Source organism: Nomascus leucogenys, chromosome 24, assembly GCF_006542625.1.
Source record: "Nomascus leucogenys isolate Asia chromosome 24, Asia_NLE_v1, whole genome shotgun sequence".
NCBI classification, from domain to species: Eukaryota; Metazoa; Chordata; class Mammalia; order Primates; family Hylobatidae; genus Nomascus; species Nomascus leucogenys.
Window position 1 is genome coordinate 24882184 of NC_044404.1, and position 20303 is coordinate 24902486.

Consider the following 20303-nt stretch of genomic DNA (forward strand, 5'->3'; position numbering starts at 1 on the left):
CAAGGTCTCGGTAACTCAGAAAATTGTCGTCTCTTCTCTTTCTCTCACCTCCCAGGAGAGGGAGTGGAAAGGGAGAATCAAGTTCCTGATGCCTTGCTGGGCTCCCAGATCAACAGCACCTTCTGCCCGCCTCACAACAGGCAGCAGCTATAGTGCCCCGGACACACACCTGGGCTAGCAGACCTGGCCACTGCCCCACAGTCAGCAGAGCCATCAGCCTTGTCTGCCACCGACCAGGGACCAGTGACTCTCCTCTCAGGGCGGGGATTAAGTTGCAAAGGGTTTGAGAGATTGGGGATGACAAAAGGGACCTGGAGAGTAATTAGGGGCAGCAATGAAAGCTTAATTCATAAAAGCAAACATTTTCCATCCATCAACCTGCAACCAGTTAAGGGCACCGTTTGAAAGAAATCTGTGCGTGGGGAAGGGAGCCAACAGGAACAGGAAATGTTTGAAAGAATGTAAACTATTTCAGTTTCATAAAAAGTAACAAGTAAACAGTTATTACATGCAAATAATGTCCTGGTTTTAATTAATGCTGAAAAGTCAAAATATGGTTGACATTTGTATGTATACATTGAATGGCTGGAAAGGAAAAAATGGTGCCCAGATGCCCGTTTCAGAGCGGGGCTGGCAGCTCAGAGGGAACTAGAACCTTGAGAAGGTCCTGTTTATTGGTGATGAAAAGCACGGTTCTGCTTCAGCCGCTTCAGCCTGCTGTGGAGTTGGGGAGCAGAGGGAACCCAGCATACTTCTTAACAAAGCTGGAGGCGGGCCTGGTGCTTGGGAAGGGCGACTCCCACTTCAGCCACTTCTCATAGGCAGGCTGGTCTTAAAGGGCCAGTGGACTCTCAGGCCTCCATTCCACGGGGGCAGGGTTTCTAGGACTTTCCCATCCAGGAGTTAAGTGATGATGGGTTTCAGGTCCCAGAAGCCTCCCATTCAACAGCCCCCCCACCCCTGTCCCGCCTTCCTTCTACTGCCCAAGGTCGGTCAGACAGGCAAGGTGGCACACCAGCCTTGACTCTGGGGCAGGAGATGGCAGGCTTCGAGCTCTGCTTTCCAACATTCAGCTGCGTTAGCTTCCGTTCCAGACCACCTAGGGCTCAAAGGGGCTGCGAAACTGGGTCTGGGAGACCACAGCTGGAGAGAGAGCCTCAGAGTGTGGGGGAGATTCTGCCCCCTTTGGAGAGAGTGGCTGGGGTGCTTGGGCCCCACAGACCAGGGACTTGTCCTGCAACCACCTTGCTGAAAGACCTATAAGCTCCCTTTTTGAGCTTGTTAATCCACCATCTCCTGCCAGCATTTTTTGTGAGACCAGGTGTGCTTAACCGGGAAAGAGGGGGTGGCATGAACGGTTTCAGGAGCTGGTAAACCCTAGAAACTGGGAGAAAATTGTGTCTTTTTCTGGCAAGAAACCATAACTTTCCTCACCTCCTCAAAGCGATCTGTAATATCCTACAGGATTACAAATTGCTGTTTTTAGACAGAGCTGCATCTGGAGACCTGTTTTTCGGGATTCTAAGGCCCCTCTTTCAACCTCCTTCCCTGCTGCCCCTGCCATTGCCAATGCTGAACTGGCGAGGCCTCCCTTCCACTTACCTCGCCCACTGCGGCCCACGAAGCGAAGGTCGTTGAACCTGGCCACCTGGTTCTTCATGACGGCCGAGGCGTTGCGCAGCTCAGCGGAGTAGTTCTCGTCATTGCCTGCCATCACGGTCACCACCGTACCATCCGGCACGTCCCCCAGTGCCACCACCTGAAGACACCGGGCGGGGGGATGCAGGGGGACAGCTTAGAAAGGAAGAGGGAGGCCAGGGAAAGGAGGGGAGGGGCTGGGCTGGGCAGCTCCCCTAGGTCCCAGGCGCACTGCGTATTTCTCCAGTGCAGAGTGAAAGAGGCTTAAAAACAATAAAGACCTTCCCCCAAATATCACGAAAACAAGAAGATGGAATCTTGAGCTTCCACACCAAAATCCTAGATCAACTGCTTACATAAACTGTGTCCCAAGAAATCATCCTTTCAATGAAATCTAAGCCAGAGCTGTGAGTCAGCTCAGTCACTATGATGTGGGGTGCAGTTCCCCTGTTGTCTTCGGCTGCAGCGAAAGAGGAATCAACATGCTCCTAGCAACGAAGTCTCCAAATGAAAAAGAGTATCAACAATAATAACAACAGGGCTGCTACCCCCACTCCATTTATGCAAGAGCTGTTTAGGGCATGAAATTTGGCCCTGACATGTGGACCAGGCCCAGTTTATTGGCCTCTGCAGAGCCTAAATTCGTTATGCAGAGAAAATGCAGAATGCAAAACTCACTGGTGTTTTGAAAAAGGTCACCCAGAAAACCCCTTTAAAGTGAGAGTGGGGCTTTTGATAATGGAAGGATGCACCTGCCAGGAATTGCAGGATGGGGGTGGCGATGTCCCCCTAAACACCATCTCTCCCAAATCCCCCACTCCCAGGAGCACGGAGAGGCAGATGCCTTTTGAAAAAGAATCAGACTTTAAACAGAGTCACAACCATTTAAACGTGGCCGCCGCGTGCAGGGACTGGGGGTCCATATGGTAAAAATTTCAAGGAGAAAATGTTTGGGATCTGATTAAAAAGACCAGATTTCCTGTCAACATCCTGTCTTCTTTTAATTTCAAAGACTCCTTTTAAGCTCCAAGTGACAGTAAAACCTCCGATCTGACGATTAAAGTCACACGGGCCTCCCCCCCCTCCCGGCGAGATTTCCCCCACTGGTATTTTAAGATGTCACCCGGGAGACCTCAAAGAGCCACTCTTCCTTTTTTTCCCATTTGGAGTCGTCTTAATGGGAGCAGGGACCGCCTCAGCGGCCAGCGGCCGCCGCTTCCAGCCACCTCGGGCAGCACCACCCCCAGCTGCCGGCCCTTCCTGCCCTGCCCTTTTCTCACGGCAGCTGTGAGAGGTTTAGGGGAAAACCGAGGCGTTTTCGTTTCATCTCGCTGCCCCCTTAAAAAAATGAAAATGAAACAGTCGCCTACTCCCTGGCATAAAGAAAAAGGTCCTCTAAATGGCTGGGGGCCAGCGTTAGGGGTCCCCCAGTCTCAACCCGCCATTCGGGACGCATAATATCCCCGAGCAAACGTCTGGAGAGCAGTGCCCCGATCCCGGCCTAGCGCCGTCCGGTAAAATTTCGGAAGCCCGAGGGTGTGAGCAGGAAGCTTTAGCGAAGCGACGCGGGAGGAGGGGTGCTGGCGGCGGAGGATAGGCCCTTTCACCGTTCGCACCCCACCCGCGGTGTCCTTGCCCCGGTCCCGGGATCCTCTTCTCGGTTACCCGCAGGGCTGTATCTGAGCGATCTGGCTAGGGGGGCGCAAAACTCCATCCGCCCATTTCCGCACCAACGTCTCTACGCAGGGCGCCCCAAAACCCAGGTGGAGCGAGCGGGGCAACCCCCTTAAAAGTCATTCCTGCAGGGCGCATCCAAAACGGAACGCCGAGGTCCCGGAGCCGAGCGCGCAGCGAGACTGAACCGGGTGCCCGGGTGTCTCCGCGGCGTCTCGGGCACCTCCCCTCCCCACTGCTCCCGAGGCTCTGGCTCCCGCAGCTCAGACGCCCGGAGCCCCAGGGCCGGCGCCCTCCCGCCCCGGGTCCCGCACTCACCTTGAAGGCGACGGGCAGCGTCTTGTTGCAGCGCCAGTGCGAGGGCAGCACGGAGCAGAGGAAGTTGGGGCTGTCGGTGCGCACGAGCTCGCCCGCGTGGTCCGCCAGCACGTCCACCATCGAGCGCACCTCGGGCCGGGCGCGCCCTCCGGGCCCCACGGCCGCCTGCGCGCTCAGCGCGCCGCTGTTTTCGCCCATCTTGCCGCCGCCGCCGCCGCAGGAGAAGGCCGTGGAGGGAGGTGTGAAGCGGCGGCTGGTGCTTGGGTCTACGGGAATACGCATAACAGCGGCCGTCAGGGCGCCGGGCGGGCGGCGACGGCGCGGCTTCCCCCGGGGGCGGCCGGCGCGGGCGCCTCCTCGGCCGCCGCTGCCGCGAGAAGCGGGAAAGCAGAAGCGGCGGGGCCGGGGCCTCAGGGCGCAGGGGGCGGCGCCCGGCCACTACTCGCCAGGGCCCGCCCGCTGCGAGGCCTCGCTGGCCCGACGGCCGCCCGCAGCCTGCCCGGCTAGTCCCGCATCCTCGGCGCGCGGCCCCGCGTGCGGCCGCCCCTCGCGGCTGTCCCGGCTGTCTGGGCCGCGGCGGGGCCCGCGCGGGGCTGTGCCGCCGCCGCCGCCTCCCGCCCCGAAGCTCGCCCGCGGCCGCCCCGACTCCGCGGCCGCAGCCCCAGAACAAATCCTCCAGAATCAAGTGGCGGGGCCGCGGCCGCCCGCGCGGGGTTAGTACCCCCGGGGCCCGCGGGGCGGGGCCGGCGGAGCGACGCGCCGCACAGCCAATCGGCGGAGCCCCCATCGCGTGCACCTCGGTGGCGTTCGCGGGGAGGAACGGGGCCTGCCGGGGGCCGCCCAACGGGGAGGGGCGGAAGGCGCCACCCCGCGGAGGAGGCCCCGGTGCCACAGCCCAGGGCCCCCGAGAGCTCTGGGAGCCCGGGGCAGACGCTAGAAATTTGCTTAGAACGTCCGGGTCCCACAGAAGGCGCCCTGGCCGCCCTCTCCCGGGTCGTAGCTCCCTGACGCTGGGGCGCAACCCCCTTCGCTCCTCCTCCCCGCTGGCCGCGGCCGGGCTTCCCCAGCTCTTGCTGCTTCGGGCCTGTGACTTCTGCCACCCCGGGCTGGGGGCCGCGGGGTCTCAGGGCCGGTGACGCCGCACTGGGAGCCGCCCCAAAGACGTTACTCACCTCCGTCGTCCCGCACATTATTCTGACCCAAGAGCCTCCACCCGCACGGGATTTTGTGCGCCGTCCACGCCCGGCGGGCGGCCTTTGCTGCTCCCAGCCCTGCGCGGCTTTGGTCCCAGCCTCGGTGGTCCCTGTGCCAAACCGGGGACAGGCGGAAGGGAGTCTCCTAGGGACCCTAAGTAGCCTGGGGCCAACAACCCCTTTCCTCTCTGCTCTCCCCTCAAAACAAGTTTCAGGACCTTGCAGGCCTCGCGGCGTCGTTCTTCGTTGTGGCGGCCTGTGGCTCTTTGAAAAACACGACGAAGCCTGCAAAATGCGTTTTCCTGATTTTTTTCCCCTTTACGCATGTAACCACGGTCCTGCATCGTGAAACGGTACGCGCGTCGGTGGCGAAAGAAAAACAGCAGTGGCTGCAAAGCTAAGGGCCCTCGCTTTCAGAGGAGAGAATTTTCTTTCTCCATGCGGGTGGAAAGTGGCCTCCGCGGGTCCAACCCCACTTCTTCTTGGGCCCGTGCGCTCCGGCTGCACCGCAGGGACCGCGGACAGCTTCGCCAAGGCACTGCCTGCCCGTCCGGCTCCGGGTCCCCGCTCCCACTCCCAGCCGCGTGGCCCAACCTCTCCTGGGCTTCACTGCAAACAACCCCATCCTCTCCCGCCTCCTAAGTCAGTCGAGCAGGCCTAGGGGCCGGCTACAGCTGGGAGGGCAACGGGAAAGATCAAGCCACAATCATTCCGAATTATCGCCCCAGACACCTCCCTAGACTCTGGGGAACGAACGCGTGCTGAGCCTCCCCGCCGCTTTGGAGACGGGGCTAGATTTTCGTTGCCCCCGGCTCTCGACAGGTGCAAAACGATGAATTCCAAGCCTCGGAAGCAAAGAAGCTTAGGATCCGACGGTGGCCGCAAGGTCTCATCATGGATCTGACCCCGGCTCAGCGCTCGCCATTTCGTCGTCGCCAAACGAAATCAAGCCCCGCGTGCGCTCCAGGGGCGAAGGACTCTGACCTCACCCCGACCACCGGGAGAGCTGGCCCCTACCCACCTCGGGCCCTCATATCACGCCCTCAGGCCGTGTCGAAGGCAAGGACGGCAAAGGTCCCTTACTGAACCTTTTAAGGGAGCCTGCGCCTGGCAGTTGTCGATTGCGGACCCAGGCCCACGCGCCCTCGGACGCGCTGGCAGGAGCAGCAGAACTAGAGGAAAGCGAGCGATCCAGCCTGGGCGCTGCCACCTCCGGGAACGTCTCCGGGAAGGCCCAGCGCGTCGTGGCCAGGTACGGCCCTGGCCCGGGGCGGGCAACACGTGCTGCCCTGGAGCGGTTGCGGGACCATGACCCGCTGTTTCAAGTGGTGGTAAATTCCATTTGTCGAATGGTTTCGGTTTGCACCGTGCCCTTTGCTTGTTCCTCCGCCTGATTTCTCCCTCTCCCCTTATGACGGGTTCACAGACAGGTTTCCAGAAAATGAGGGACTCTTGTGGGCCCTGGCACCTGGCGCAGGGCCTGGCACGGCTCCGGCTCTCCGTAGGGCGCTGGCTTCCCGTGGGCACCAGATCCAAGGGACCAGGGCGGCGGGGGGGGGGGGGCGGGTGTGGGGGGGTGGGGCGGGTGTGGGGGGGTGGGGCGGGTGCAGGCCCTTGGGTCCCCAGACTAAGGTCGCCGGGCCGCCTGGCAGGCACAGTGGCAGGAGTCGCCGCTAGTTGGCGCCCGCGCCCCGCCAGCCTCCGAGGTGCGGGCGGGGCTGGGCTACAGATGCTCGCCAGCTGCGGCCCCGGGTGCAGGCGCGGCGACCGCCCCCGAGGAGCTGCCCTTTCCTTGCCATCCATGCGGCCAGGTCTCGGACAAACCGATGGCTTTGTGTCAAACCAAGGCCGCCTTCCTCACGTCTGATAAGATGGACGCCTTCTGCCTTCGCGTTTTCAGGCACCCGGGGAAGACCCACAGAACAGGCTAGCTTGTTTTCAATTTCCACCTGCTTCCTCCCCAACCCGGACCAACAAACATTGTCGTCTGTTTGATGGGAGGGACAGCTCCCACTCCCCCACCTGGGGCATGCAGACACCCTCGCCCTTCCCCAGTTGGCATGGACCGTCGTCTTTTCTCCCTCTTCCATCAGGTCGATGGACAAACAACCCAGTTTCTCCCCAGTGGCCCCCACCTAAGAGCACCCTAAGTTGTCCACAGCGGGGCTAGGAAGCAGAATGTCAGGACACTCCCCTACCCTACCTTGACTTAGAGCTAGGTAAACCCATCCCCGGGCAAATAGAGCCAGCTCCTTTACCCCAGGAAGGGGATTCGTCTCCCTCTGGCATTTAGGAGTGCGCTCTAAGTGCGTTCCTGGCAGTGAGGGTGCCGGCTTCCCAGGGCAGGTGTGATTCATGGGGACTCTGTGGCGCCTGGACAGGGATCCCCAGATGTACCAGACAAGGGGCAGGTGTGCCCTGGGAAACGGCCTAAGAGGTCCATGGGCTATGGAAGGAGCTGGGGTCCACAGTCCCTCTGCCTGAGCATGTCTTCCCTCACCCACAGCGCTCTAGGGAAAGTTGCCTAAACCTCTGAGCCTTATTTCTTTCATCTGTAAAGTGGGGGCACTCATAGTGGCCCCTCAGAGAATTGTGTGTAAAGTGCTTAGCACAGGCCTGGCACATGGAGGGTGCTCCAGCCTCGGGGAGCCATCACTGTCATTACGAAAAAATAAGGCCTCTCAATCCTTGCTGGGGGGCTTTGACCCACCCCTCCCCTCTCTGGGCCTCCCACTTCCATCTGTGAAATGTCCAGTTCTCATATTCAAAGCTTGCCAGGACTCCAAGCCAGTCCATGCTGTCCTGATCCCTCGATTCACCCAGGGGCTGCCTGGGGGAGGGAAGGGCTGGCTGTGACCTACCTCCACGTGGAGTCAGCTCACAGTGGGGTTTCCAGCAACCATCACAGGGCAGCCGGAGCTAGGTCTTGATGATTGCCCGTCTGACCATTCCTCTCAGAACCTCACTTTCGCCCCCAGCCGGCCACCCTCCCGTAGGCAGACCCTTTCCTGAGTAGCAACTGGGCCTCAGCGGACACTGCCAGGGACCCTGTTTCCTTCCCAGGAGGCCTCTGTCCCCCATATCCTGAATCACACAGGAGCCTAGTCCAGCGAAGAAGGCAGAGGACTCTCTTCTAGAACTGAAAATTTCTCCCAGCCTGGCCCTAAAGCCCCTGTCCAGAGGGACCGGTGGTGAAACCGATCTCCTGCCCAGTGCCCTAGAACTCAAAGGGGACATTCACGCCCCTCACTGAGCCTCAGTTTCCTCTTCTGTCAATGGAGGTCATTCTCACCACTCCATTTCACGGGAGGGGGATTAAGGATTCCCTCTAGGAGGGGAGGGGCATCATTGTGATTGATGATGGATTATTTGAAGAAACAGAAAGAAAATGCTGCTGAGTAAACTAGGACTCATCTGCGTCCTGATTTCAGATAATGATCTCTGAACATATAAGCAAGAAATGTTAACGAAAAATGGCAATATATCTGGGTTGAGGGGTTGTCTCCTGCAGGCCGGGGGTCCAGCTCCAGAGAGTCCAGCTCTGGGGTCATCTCTCTTGGGCAGCCTCTCTGGAAGGATTCAGAATGTGTGGGAGCACAAATATGCTTCTCAAATTACAGAGATCTTTCTTTCTTTTTGGAAAGTGCCAGACTTGGAGGGGAGGGAGAAGGAGCAGGGGAGAGCAGGGTGGTGGGGGTGTTAGGACCCAGATGTTGCCTTTGCGGTCTGAGACTTTTGCCTGGTGTCCATGCTCCCCTGAGCCTTAGTCCCCGAGGGTAAAATGGGAAGAACAGTAACAGCTGGGGGTGCTGAGGCTTTACCTTGTGCCAGGCACCGCACGTGGGCATTACTCATGGTATTCAATCCCCACGGCGTCGTATGTGGTAGGTGTTATGCCCACGTAAGCAAAGAGGAACGTTGTCCCAGGTCGGCCAGGCTAGAGAGGGCCGGACCCGGGTTAAAAGCCTGCTCTGGCTCAAAATATGGGGCATGAAGGCATCACCTGGCCAAGCATGTCAGCACTCTCCTCCTAGTGGCTGAGTAATGGGAAGAGCTAGCATCTAGATACAGAGGAAAGAGCTATTGTGATGGGGAGAGGGAGGTGGGGTGGTAAATCCTGCTAAGCAGCCCTGGGCTTGGAAATCAGCAAACTCTTCAAATCTGCAGGGAGTCAGGAAGGACTTGCCAGGGTCATTCAGGAGGGTCCTGTGATAGCCAAGGTTCACCCACCACCTGCCGTCCTTTGGCCTCAGAACCAGTCTGCGAGGAGGCAGGATTGGCAGTAGTCCCCAGTTTACAGATGGGAACACTGAAGCCCAGAAAGGGGAGAGGCGTGATCAGGATCTGGAAGGAGCTCCAGCAAGGCCAGGAGCAAGCACCTCGAGGCAAAATGCAGTTGGACAGGACCTCTGCCTTGCAGGAGACTGCAGCCCAGTCCTGGGCCTCACACAGTAGCGCCCTGATGCCACTCTCAGTGCCTCTCGCCCAGGGGAAGTGCTAGTCAGACGTGTTTCCCTTTGGGCCTCAGTGTTTGCATCTGAATGTGGGGGTGCACTTTCAAGGCCCCTCTACATGCCAAGCGGGTTCCGCAGGACCCCAGGGTTTCGTTGTGACCCGAGGCCCCTCCTCCCCACCCACCTCCTCTCCACCTCCCGCGGGGCGCCAGCTCCCTTGCGTCCACATGACCTCGGATCCTTCCACGCCCACCCCACCCTGTTCTGCAGGTGGGTGGTCAGAGGGTGCTCTGCTTTGAGGATGGGAGAGAGAAAGGGAGGCAAGGACGGAGAAAAGAGACTTCTCTTGCGGGAGCGCAGAGCAGAAAAACCGGCTCCATCGGTTACCAGGGAAGGGGTTTCTGGTTTCAGATCCCATCACTTGGTGGGGCCTTCCCACCACCCTCCCTGCTACTCACTCTTGTCATCTGTAAATCAGGGAAATGCTTCTAGAAGACAGTTATTTGGTCTGTGACTTTGATCATTGGTCTATGACTAATAAGTGCCCTAATTTTTTGGACACCTGCCGCATGCTGGGAGTTTTCCGCCAATTGTCGCTCACCCTCAGGTGCCTCTGCAGGGCAGAGATTTTATTCTCTCCATTTTACAGATGGGGAAACCCAGGCTCCGAAAGTAAAGAGCTTTTCCTCTGTGGGCCTCAGAATCTGAGAAGTTCAAACAAGTTCTCAGGAGCCCTTCCAGCACCCCCACTCCTCGATCAGGGAGGGGCGGTCTGCACTCTGACTGCTGCTCTCAGCGCAGAGCTCTCCGTCCAAAGCAGCAGGTGCATGCAGAGCTACCTGACAGCAGAACCATCAAACACGGGAGGCACGGAGTGGTGAGAGGGACCTGGGCAGCTTGGAGCCAAGGGGGGCTTCTGGGAAACATGTACCCTTCCCCCAGGGTGGGGTTCAGCCCTGGCAGGCAGGGAGGGAAAGAGCTTTTCTGAGTGGCTGTTGCTTTACACACATTTTTGCTTCACAGTATTCTTAGGGAGTAGCGACAGTTATCACTCCCATTTTACAGGAAAGAAAACTGAGGCTTAGAGAGCTCAAGTAACTTGCCCAAGTTGGCACTGCTGGGAAGCCACAGAGGTAGGATTCCAACCAGGCAGCCTGGCCCCAGAACCCACGTTGCCTACCACTACACTCTATTCTTGTGGACTAAAACCAGATGCTCGAAGTTACAGTCATGGAATAGAATTAGAATCCTGGCAGAAGAACTGTGGGCAGGATTCGGAATTTTACAATGTCAGACTCGAAAGGGCTCTGAGATATCAAATCCAAATCCCCATTTCTCAAATGACAGAACTGAGGCCTAGGGAGGAAGAGTCTCACTCAAGGTCACAGCCTGTGCCAGGGACAGAGTCTGCACCCCCTCCCTCTCCAGCTACCTCCCGCTGACTCCGCACCTTCCTCTCCTGCAGGCCGTCCTCTCCCCACTGCCCACCCAGCAGCTTCTGGGCCCAGCCAGGCCCATTAGGGATTTTCCACCTCCCCGAAAAGGTCCTAATGACTGTCAGTCCTTGTGAAGCCTTAATTAATCTCAGAGGCCGATGGCTCGGAGGAGACTGGGGGCTTTGGCCTTACGCAGATGAAGATTGCGGCTCTATTTCATGTGGTGGTGAAGGAACGCCTCAGACATTCCTGCCAGCAATAAAAGCCACATGGCTTTCCAGCATCGCCCTTGGAAAAGAAAAAAAAGTGCAGCCCTTTGCGGAAAGAAATCAACTATGTGCTGTACGCATGGCATGAGATACAAATGGGCATACGGAGGTGGGGAACAGTGGATCTTTTATGCCGCCTCTGATGTCCACTGACAGTGACAGGGCCAGTGTTCACGGTCCCAGCTGCAATCCTGGGGAGAGGGAGTGACCCCCAGTGTGGTGGGGGAAGCCTCAGCTCCTCCACCGAATTGGATTTGAGCCACCCCAGATATCCCAGAGGCAGGGCTGGCTTCCTGGCCTGTGACCCATGCAGTCACACAGGGCCCTGGTCTCAGAAGGGTCTTGAGCTTGTTCTAATGCCCTGCCACCACTGCCTTGAACTTCTGAATACTTGCTCAACAAAGGTCCTGCGTTTCCATTTTGTACTGGGCCCCCCAAGTTATATAGCCAGTCCTGACCACAAATCCCTCCCCTATCACCAATTGTCACGTCTCTCCTGGCCCCTGCCATGTACCCAATCCCGGGGAGTAGGGTTTCTTGAGTGCCTACTAGCCACTTTGCTTATATCACCTGAGATGAACTTCAAAATGACTTTGTGAATTGGGCAGATGTGGAAAATTGAGGCTCAGAGAGGCTTCCATACGGCGAGGAAGCCTAGACTTGAACTCAGGTCTCCCTGACTCCAAAGTGAGTGCTCTTTAGCAGCTCTACGTTCTGCATTATTTCATCTTCACCATGCCCAGGGGGATGGGGATACACACAGTTAGGCTGCTCTATTCCCAGATAACAGAAGGCATAACTGAGGCCGGAGAAGTGAAGGTTCTCCAGTCAGTGTCAAACCGAGGGCCTGGGCAACAGTGGACCTGGGCCTGGATCCATAGGGCTGGGGATGGAATCTCAGTTTTATAGTTGTTTGTGCCACTTGTAAATTTATTAGCTCTTTCCATGCAGGTCACTGCCTTGAGTCTGGTCTCGAATGTGGCTGGAGCCCTGCCCTGTCCCCTCCCCCACAGCTCTCCATTCTAAACATCTGGAAGTCCTTCCTTGTGTCTTCTTCCGCTCTCTCATGCTGCAGTTTTCCTCTGCCACCCTCACTGGTTGGGAAGCAGTTGGATCTGGCACCTTGATAAACTCAAAAGAGTCCAAATTCTTGATGAAAGTCAGGGTTGAACAGAGCCCATAGATTGCCATGTCCTATAACCAGGCCTGGGCCTGAGGCTCATAGACCCAACTGCTAGATCCAGGGGAGCCATTTCCTTGTTCCTTGCTGGGTAACCTTGAGCAAGTTCCTTCCCTCTCCGGCCCTCAGACTCCCCTTCAGGGAGATAAATGCATTGGACCACACCTGAGCCCCAGGAGGCCTCTCTATCTTCAACATTCTAGAATTCCATATTAATCTACAACAGGTCTGCTCATTTCCCCGTCTCATAGCTGGGGAAACCGAGGCCCAGGAAGGATCAGAGATTTGCCCAATGTCACAGAAGGTGCTTATTGACAACTGGACTTGACTCCGAGGCTCCTGTCAGCCGGCCCGGCTGCCTCTGCACAAACCTTGGGAGGATCTGGCCTCAGCATCAGCTCAGCTTGCCTTTGTCCTGCCCCCTCTAGCCCAGGCGGCCTGTCAGGCACCCTGAGTGTCCAGGCCTGGAAATCACAGCTAAGGGTCCCTGGCAGGCAATAAAGTTCCTCTTCTATGGCTTGAATGTCTCCCAAAAGTCATACATTAAAACTTCATCCCCATCGTGGTGGTATTAAGAGGCAGTGGGGGGCCTTTCGGGAAGTGATTAAGTGGTGAAGGCTCTGCCCTCATGAATGGATTAGGCCCTCTTTGCCCTTCTGACTTCAGGACACAACGTTCTGTGTCCTCCGGAGGACACGGCCAGAAGACACTGCCTTGGAAACAGGGAGTCCAGGCCCTCACCAGATGCGGAACCTGCCAGAGTCGCCCAGGCTGGAGTGCAGTGGCGCGATCTCGGCTCACTGCAGGCTCTGCCCCCCGGGGTTCACGCCATTCTCCTGCCTCAGCCTCCGCGTAGCTGGGACTGCAGGCGCCCGCCACCTCGCCTGGCTAATTTTTTATATTTTTAGTAGAGACGGGGTTTCACCATGTTGGCCAGGATGGTCTCGATCTCCTGACCTCGTGATCCGCCCGCCTTGGCCTCCCAAAGTGCTGGGATTACAGGCGTGAGCCACCGCGCCCGGCCGTCAGGTATTTTGTTATAGCGACACAGAGTGAACTAAGACACTCTCTTTAGACAAAAGTGGGCCAGGGGATGGCAGCAACCCTTTTCTCCCCAGTCGCATTTAGGCTGTGTCAGTGTTTCCGTAATAAAGGCCCCTTTTCCAGGGGTTATAATTTGGCTGGAAAATGAGGAGGGAAGACCAGACTCCAGGAGTGGAGGGGCACATGAAGTAGAAGGCTAGGATGGGAAAGTCTCCACTGGACCCTGGGCACTCAGTGCACACACACACACACACACACACATCTATACCCTACATGTGTGCACTCACAGCACCCATGCTCATGGGCACAGTCTCTCTCACACACACTCACTGGCAGCTCACACCCACATGGACAAGCCCTCATGGAGGACAGCATTGTTACAGTGCAGCCACAGGTGTAAACAGTTAAGTGCAGGTGTGTGCAAAGATACTCCTAGGAGATGCATCTGTCTGCATCATCTTGCATGGACCTGTTGGTATAGATGCACAGATAGATGCACAGATAGGCCCCATTATATGAGTGGTGTGGACACATACACGGGCAGAAATCCACATCACAGTTGTATAAACAACAGACCATTGTGTGGACAAATCTTTACACACAGGGGCAGGCATGGAATCGGGGCTCAGAGCTTTGGATTTGTTCTACAGATCAGCTCTGGGAGGAGTCGAACCCTGGCTGTGGAAGTTTCTGCTTCTCCTCAATTCAGAGGCATAGACTTTCTGGGTGGTTTGCCCCCCTGGGGCTTCCAAACCATTCCCCAGCATCTGAGTTTAACCCGCTCCCTCATTGTTCAATGGGGACAAGGAGAGCCTGTCTTCCCGGTCCAGAGAAAGGCAGTGGGAGGGGAGAAGTGGGAGGGTTGCAGCTAGGGTGCCCCACGGCGGCATGGGTGGAAGGGCAGGGCACTAGCCTAAGGGCCCAGAGACCTCAGTTTGGGTTTAGGTTGAGATGCCCTAGGCCAACACGTGGTCTCCCTGGGCTTCATCCTGAGCCCCCTCTGTTAGGGCCATGTGACACCCCCAGGGACCTCAGCATGGGGAAGAGCACTGAAACCATGTCACATGATGAACGATTAAAGCAACTGGAGACTTTGTCCTGGAGGAGAGCAGGCTTGGGGGGTAAGAGCTCCTCTGGCAGATCTGTGAAGAGCTCCCAGGTGGCAGGGACCACAGGGATGCTGGGGGCTCCGTACCAGGAATAGAAGCATTGAGAGCTGGCTTGGAATAGGGACACATCCCCTCAGAGGTAGAGAGCAAGTTGAGACCAGGATATTGTGCAGGGAGTTCAAGTGTTGGTTGGGGCAGGGGCTGGACCAGATACTAGTGTCTCAAACGCTCAGCTCATAGCAAACACGTATTGAACAAAGGAGAGAGCGACTGCAGAGCTCCATTTCTGAGCCAATCATCCGTGATTCAGAGCATACCAGCTCTGGGCTCCCACCTGGCCATCTGCATGACCTTGGCCCTCTCCAAACCTCAGTTTCCTCATCTATGAAATGGGGAGAACAAATTATTTCCAAGAGCTCCAGCAAGTCACATCCCCTATTGTTGGTCTTTCAGGTTGTCCCAGAATTTCTGCTCTTATAAATAGAAAATGACATTGAAGGCAAAAAGCAGACAGACAAGCAAGAGAATGGTTAATACAAAAATCATAGCTAGGCGTGGTAACTTGTGTCTGTAATCTCAGCTACTTGGAAGGGTGAGGTGGGAGGATCACTTGAGGCCTGGAGTTCAAGACCAGCCTGGGCAACAAAGTGAGACACCGTATCTACCAAAAAAAAAATCAGAAGAGTGGTCCCCACCACTTGCCACCTGTGATGAGTAAGGAGAGGGATGCAGTCAGGGAGGGGACACTGGTGGGAGCCCTAAGGTCCCATTAGTGCTTTGTTTTTTAAAGCCAGGTGGTAGGTAGATAGATGTCTGCTTTATTATTCTTCTTTAAGCAATACTTATATTTTATACATTCATCTGTACGTATATTTTACATGTTTAAAAATATTTTTAAAGGAAAGCAAAAGATAAAAAATAGAAAAAGTTCCCCTGCCCCAAACCTCTGAAAAAATTGACAATATGCTCAAATGTGCATAATATTGTACAATTATTCATGATGCAGCAAAGCTGCACTGTTTCAACCGGATGGTCCTGTGTACCATCACACTCTCAGCTGAATCTCTGCAGGCCCTTGCAGCTGTCCTCATCACGGCAACCCCCACCTAGGTAAGCACTTCTAGGTAACAGCCCCTTCTGAGCACGCTCCCCAAGCACTCCTCATGGCCCGCCAGTAGCCCTCCAGGTATGTGTCAGTGGGCCCACTTTACAGGCAAGGAAGTCCCTTGCACCTACATAGGAAGGGGTAGAGCTGGGATTTGAACCAGCTCTGTCAATGCGAAAGTTGTGCAGCAACCTCACCCCAGGAGCCAGGCCCCTCGATTATAGTAACTAGTGTTATGTACACTCACACACGCCGTTGAATCCCCGGAGCCACTTTTGTATTAGGTACATTTATCATCACCCCCATTGTAACAGTAGGAAAACTGAGGCATAGCAAGGTCAGAAACGTGTTCAAGTTCACACCCTAGGTGAGTATCAGAGCTGAGCCTTGAACCTCAGCAGCCTGATCCCAGATTGTGTTTCCTGGCCTGGCTGTGTGGGGAGCTCAGACTTCATGGAAACAAAAGACAGAACGGTGGCTCCAGGGTCCACAGCTGATCCCAAGGGACCAGCAGGGTGGTTGGCTGGGGTTGGAGGATGCTGCCTGGGAGATCTGCTCCCAGAGTGATGCCAGCCCTGTGTGATGAGCTGAGTTCCTGCCTCCTTACAGGGTCCTGGCTGCTGGGGAGGTGCTGAGGCTGTGGGTACAGCCAAACAGAGCTACAGCAGGCTTTGGATTCCCTGCTTGGCAAGTCCAGGTGACAGGCTCAGACACTGGGCACTCTGTCATTTGCTGTTGGCATAAGTTTCCACTGGCAGGAATGTGACATTTATCACCTGAGTGGGCTTCCAGAAGCCCATTGAATGTCCTTAGACTTGGGGTGGGGGACCCTCTCACTGCCTCACCTCTGAGCCTTAATCAAATCCAGGGTGGCTGGATGATCTGAAGGCCCTTTTAGCTCGCGGAGGCCTGGACTTGCCCCTGCCCCCATCCGTGTCCTCAGGGGAAAAGGTTCCCAGTCCTGCCCTTAGCAGCTCTGAGCTTAGATGAGGGGGGATATGAGATGGAAAGGAAAAGGAGAAGTAAGAAACAGACAGAGGAAAAGGAGTTGGCACTAGATTCAAGCAGTCAACACACACTTATTAGGCACCTAGGGCTATTATAGGTGCTGGGGACACAAGCAATGGACAAGAAAGCCATGGAGCTCCTTGGGGGCTTTGATTCCAGCAGGGCAGACGGAAGACAGACAAGGAGGCAAATAAATAAGCACGCCAATATTTGATAGTGTCTTGGGACACTCAAGAAAACAGATGGGGGTAAAGTCAGAGAGAGTGACTGGGTGGATGGGGAGAGAGGGGCTCTTGCCAATACTTTAGACAGGGTGGTCAGGGAAGGTCTGTCAGAGCAGGTGACACGTGAGCTGAGACCAGGGAGTTGAGAGGGACCCAGCAAGGGAGAAAGGGGCTGGTAAGAGGGCCCACTGCACAGTGGAACTGGCTTTACCCACCTGCCTTCTCCCCACTCCTCTGCACTGCCAGTATCCCCAGTTCCTAAAACACTTACTGCCCTTTCTCTCTGTTGCTTCTCCCACAACAGCCCTGAGAGCCAGATGGGGTGAGTCGAAGTAGCCTGACATGCAGTGCAGGAAACTGAGGCTAGAGTGGGGGGGGTGGTCAGCATCAGCAGTGCCCTAATGCCAGGACCTGACCCGGGCTCCCGCCTCCCAGCCTGGTGCTCTTCGGAGCCTGCCCATTGCCCTGCATGTTATTCAACCACCCAAGTCCAGGCAGGCTGCAGCCACTGTGGAGCCAGCCTGTGGGCACCGCTCCTGAGAGGTCACAGGCTGGAAATGTGGGCAGCTGGGTAGGGTCTAGGAGGGGGCAGCAGCTCAGGACTGGACGGGGGTCCGGAGCGGAAGGCGCCCAGCCCTGATTGGAACAAGGTGGCAGCACTGGGACCCGAGCTGGGCGTCATTGATCTTGCCCGGTGTTCCAGCCACCAGGCGGGGCCAGCGCCGGGCAGACTGCCGGTTTTCCCAGGTGTGGGGACACCCTGGGGGAATGACTTTTCATGTGGTTGTGGGGCAGGCATGCCACCCAGCACGTGGGGGAGGCCAGGGCTTTGGGAGCACGCTGGCAGTGGGGTGGAGGGGGGTGTCTGGAGACTCAGAATCCCACAGCCAGCAAATGTGAGGCTCCTGGAGACAGGGTCGTGGACTTGAGGCTCCAAGACCCTGAGGATGTTAGAATCTTCATCGCAATAGCCCCCACTGATGGGGTGCTCATGGCGCCAGGCACGGTTCTGAGAACTCACACAGCTTAACTCTTTTCATCCTTGCTCCATCCTAAGAGGGGGTTCTATGATCATCCCCACTTACAAATGGGGAAACTGAGGCTCGGCAAGGTTAAGTAGCCTGCCAAACACACAGCTATTAGGTTTTTGTCTTAGGAAATAAGAGCCCTGGAACAGCTGGCCAGTGCTGGGAGGACCCCCGAAGATCTCTGAGGCTAATCCCCTTGTGTTGGAAAAACAGGTCTGGAGAGGGGATGTGATGTGCTGGGGCCCAGGGGAGTCCAAGGTCAGGACTCATTCTTCCCCCAGGTCATCGTGGGACCTCCACTGGTCCCTGAATGTCAGGCCCCCTGAGGGCAGGGTCCTCAGCCAGGACCTAGGCTCCCAGATGTTACCAACCTTAACGGACAGTTTTCTGCTAGCACACAGGAAGTTCTTTTAAACATCTAACCTGAATCCCTCATTTGCAGGGAAAGCCTCTTCCTTCTCATCTTGCAATACTTCTAAGAAGAGTTTGGCCTTTGATGTTAGGGAAGATCACCAGTTCCCTGGTGTTGTGGGAGGTGAGACTGTACCCCTCTCTGCCATAAAATATCTCTTTACTGTCCATCGCTGGGCCTAAACATTAGCAACTTAGCCCTTGGGGCCTTACAGAGTTTCTTATTAAAACGTGAGTACTCTTAGAATGGGTGTCAGCTTAGCAGGACAGAGTGGTACTTGAGGGGCAGGGCTTGGGGGCAGTTGAGGGGCAGGAGAGAGCTGATTCTCCCCTTCCAGCCAGCCTTGATGGGGTTCTACATGACCTGCCGCCCTCCACCTCTCTGATCTGGTCTCCTTCCACTCTGCCCTTCCCTCACCCTGCTGCAGCCACCCTGCCCTCAAATATGCCCATCATACTCCCACCGCAGGGCCTTTGCCTGTGCCGCCCTTTACCTGGAAAGCCCTTCCCATTCTGTCTGCCTGGCCCAGCTGCCCACTTCATTCAGGTCCCTGCTGCCTCCTCCAAGAGGCCTTCTCTGGTCTCCTGTGGTAGGCAGAATAATGGCCACAGAAATGTCCACATCCTAATCCCCAAACTTGTGGCTATGTTACCTTATATGGCAAAAGGGGCTTTGCAGATGTGATGAAGGATAAAGACTTTAAGATGGGAGATTATCCTGGATTCCCCAGGTGGACCCCATATGATCACAAGGATCCTCACACATGGAATAGGGAGGCAGAAAAGAACCACCAGAGGGAGATGGGGCGTGGAAACTGATTAGGGAACCTGAGAGAGGGCAGCGTGGGAAAAACGTGGCTCAAAGCTGTGGGCTTTGAAGGCGGAGGAAGGGGCTATGAGCCATGGAAAGCAGACAGCCTTTAGGAGCTGGACAAGACAAGGAAACGAACTCCCCACCAGAGCCTCCAGCAAGGAACACAGCCCTGCCCTGACCTTGATCTTGGCCAAGGGAGACTCATAGAGAATTTCTGATCCCTGGAACTGTAAGATGATAAATGCGTGTTTTTTTGGAGACACTAAAAGTGGGTTAATTTATGACGGCAGGCGTAGGAAACGGATATATCCCCCTTCCTTGATTGACAGTTCCTCAGCACATTTATCAGCACTTGATACCCAATAGCTTGACTTACGACTGGTCTCTTTTCTCTCGCAGAAGGTCAGCGGCAGGAGGGCAGGGATGTCTTGCTTGCTTGGTGTTACATTCGCAGATAGAGTTGCCACATTTAACAAAGGAAATATAAGACACCCAGTTAAATTGAATTTCAGATAAATAACGAACACCTTTCTAGTATAAAGTTGCCCCAGATATTGCAATTATTTATTGTTTATCTGAAATTAAAATAATTTAGGAGTCTTGTATTTTATCTGGCGAATTCATCCCCAGCACAAAAAACCATTCCTGGGTACTTATTAGGATCTCAATAAATGTCTATTGAATGAGTGAAGTAGATAAGCAAATGAATTCACATTAACTGCTAGCTTAAAAACCCTCTTTGGCTCCCAGAATGCCTACAGGGTAAAGCGTAAATCATAGTAAATGATAAAAGCAGACAGTTTCATAGCCGCTTCAATATGCCAGACCTGGGCTGAGTGCTTTACACTTATTAACTCACTTGGTTCTTGCAATAACCCAATGAGGTGGTTAGCCCATTTTCCAGATGAGGAAACCGAGGCCCAGGAGGCTTAGTAACCTGTTCAAAGTCATATAACCATTGAGCAGCAGAGCCAGGCAATTCCAGGCCTTTGACAAACTTGGCTCATGGAATGTTTGGGGCTCATGGAATGTTATCTCCCCACCCATTCCCCTGAACACTGTGGATCCTCTGTCTCTTAACAGCCCCCGGCTCCTTTTCAGGGTATGTGCTTCCCCATTCTCTGACTGCTGAACTCCTCCTCATACATCAAAGTCCTGTCTTACTTTTCCCTCTTTGTGAGACCATCTCTAAAACTCCCAGGAGGACTTGGCCCTCTCTCTTTCCCCTCCCCACCATGGCCCCTTGTCTGAATGCGTTGTAAGGACTTGCTGTTGTGTTCTTTACATTCCCTGACTGTGACCTCCCTGAGAACGGAGATGGGCCCCTTTCAGCTCTTTGGCATGGGGCTTCAAACTGAGTCTGGCTTTAGGGGGGTTCCCAGAAGCATTTGAGAATGA

The 20303-nt window shown here is 55.7% G+C and overlaps 1 protein-coding gene across 1 annotated transcript in view; it reads right to left on the minus strand.

Annotated features, from left to right (window-relative positions):
* The window catches only part of RUNX3 (RUNX family transcription factor 3), a 64842-nt gene that overhangs the window by 25260 nt on the left and 19279 nt on the right, over positions 1-20303 (minus strand). Inside the window, exons 3-4 of the mRNA XM_030805739.1 lie at positions 3631-3896; positions 1603-1759 (exon numbers count right to left, since the gene is read on the minus strand). Of these exons, the coding sequence (XP_030661599.1) occupies positions 1603-1759; positions 3631-3896 (423 nt within the window). The remainder of the gene's footprint in view (positions 1-1602; positions 1760-3630; positions 3897-20303) is intronic.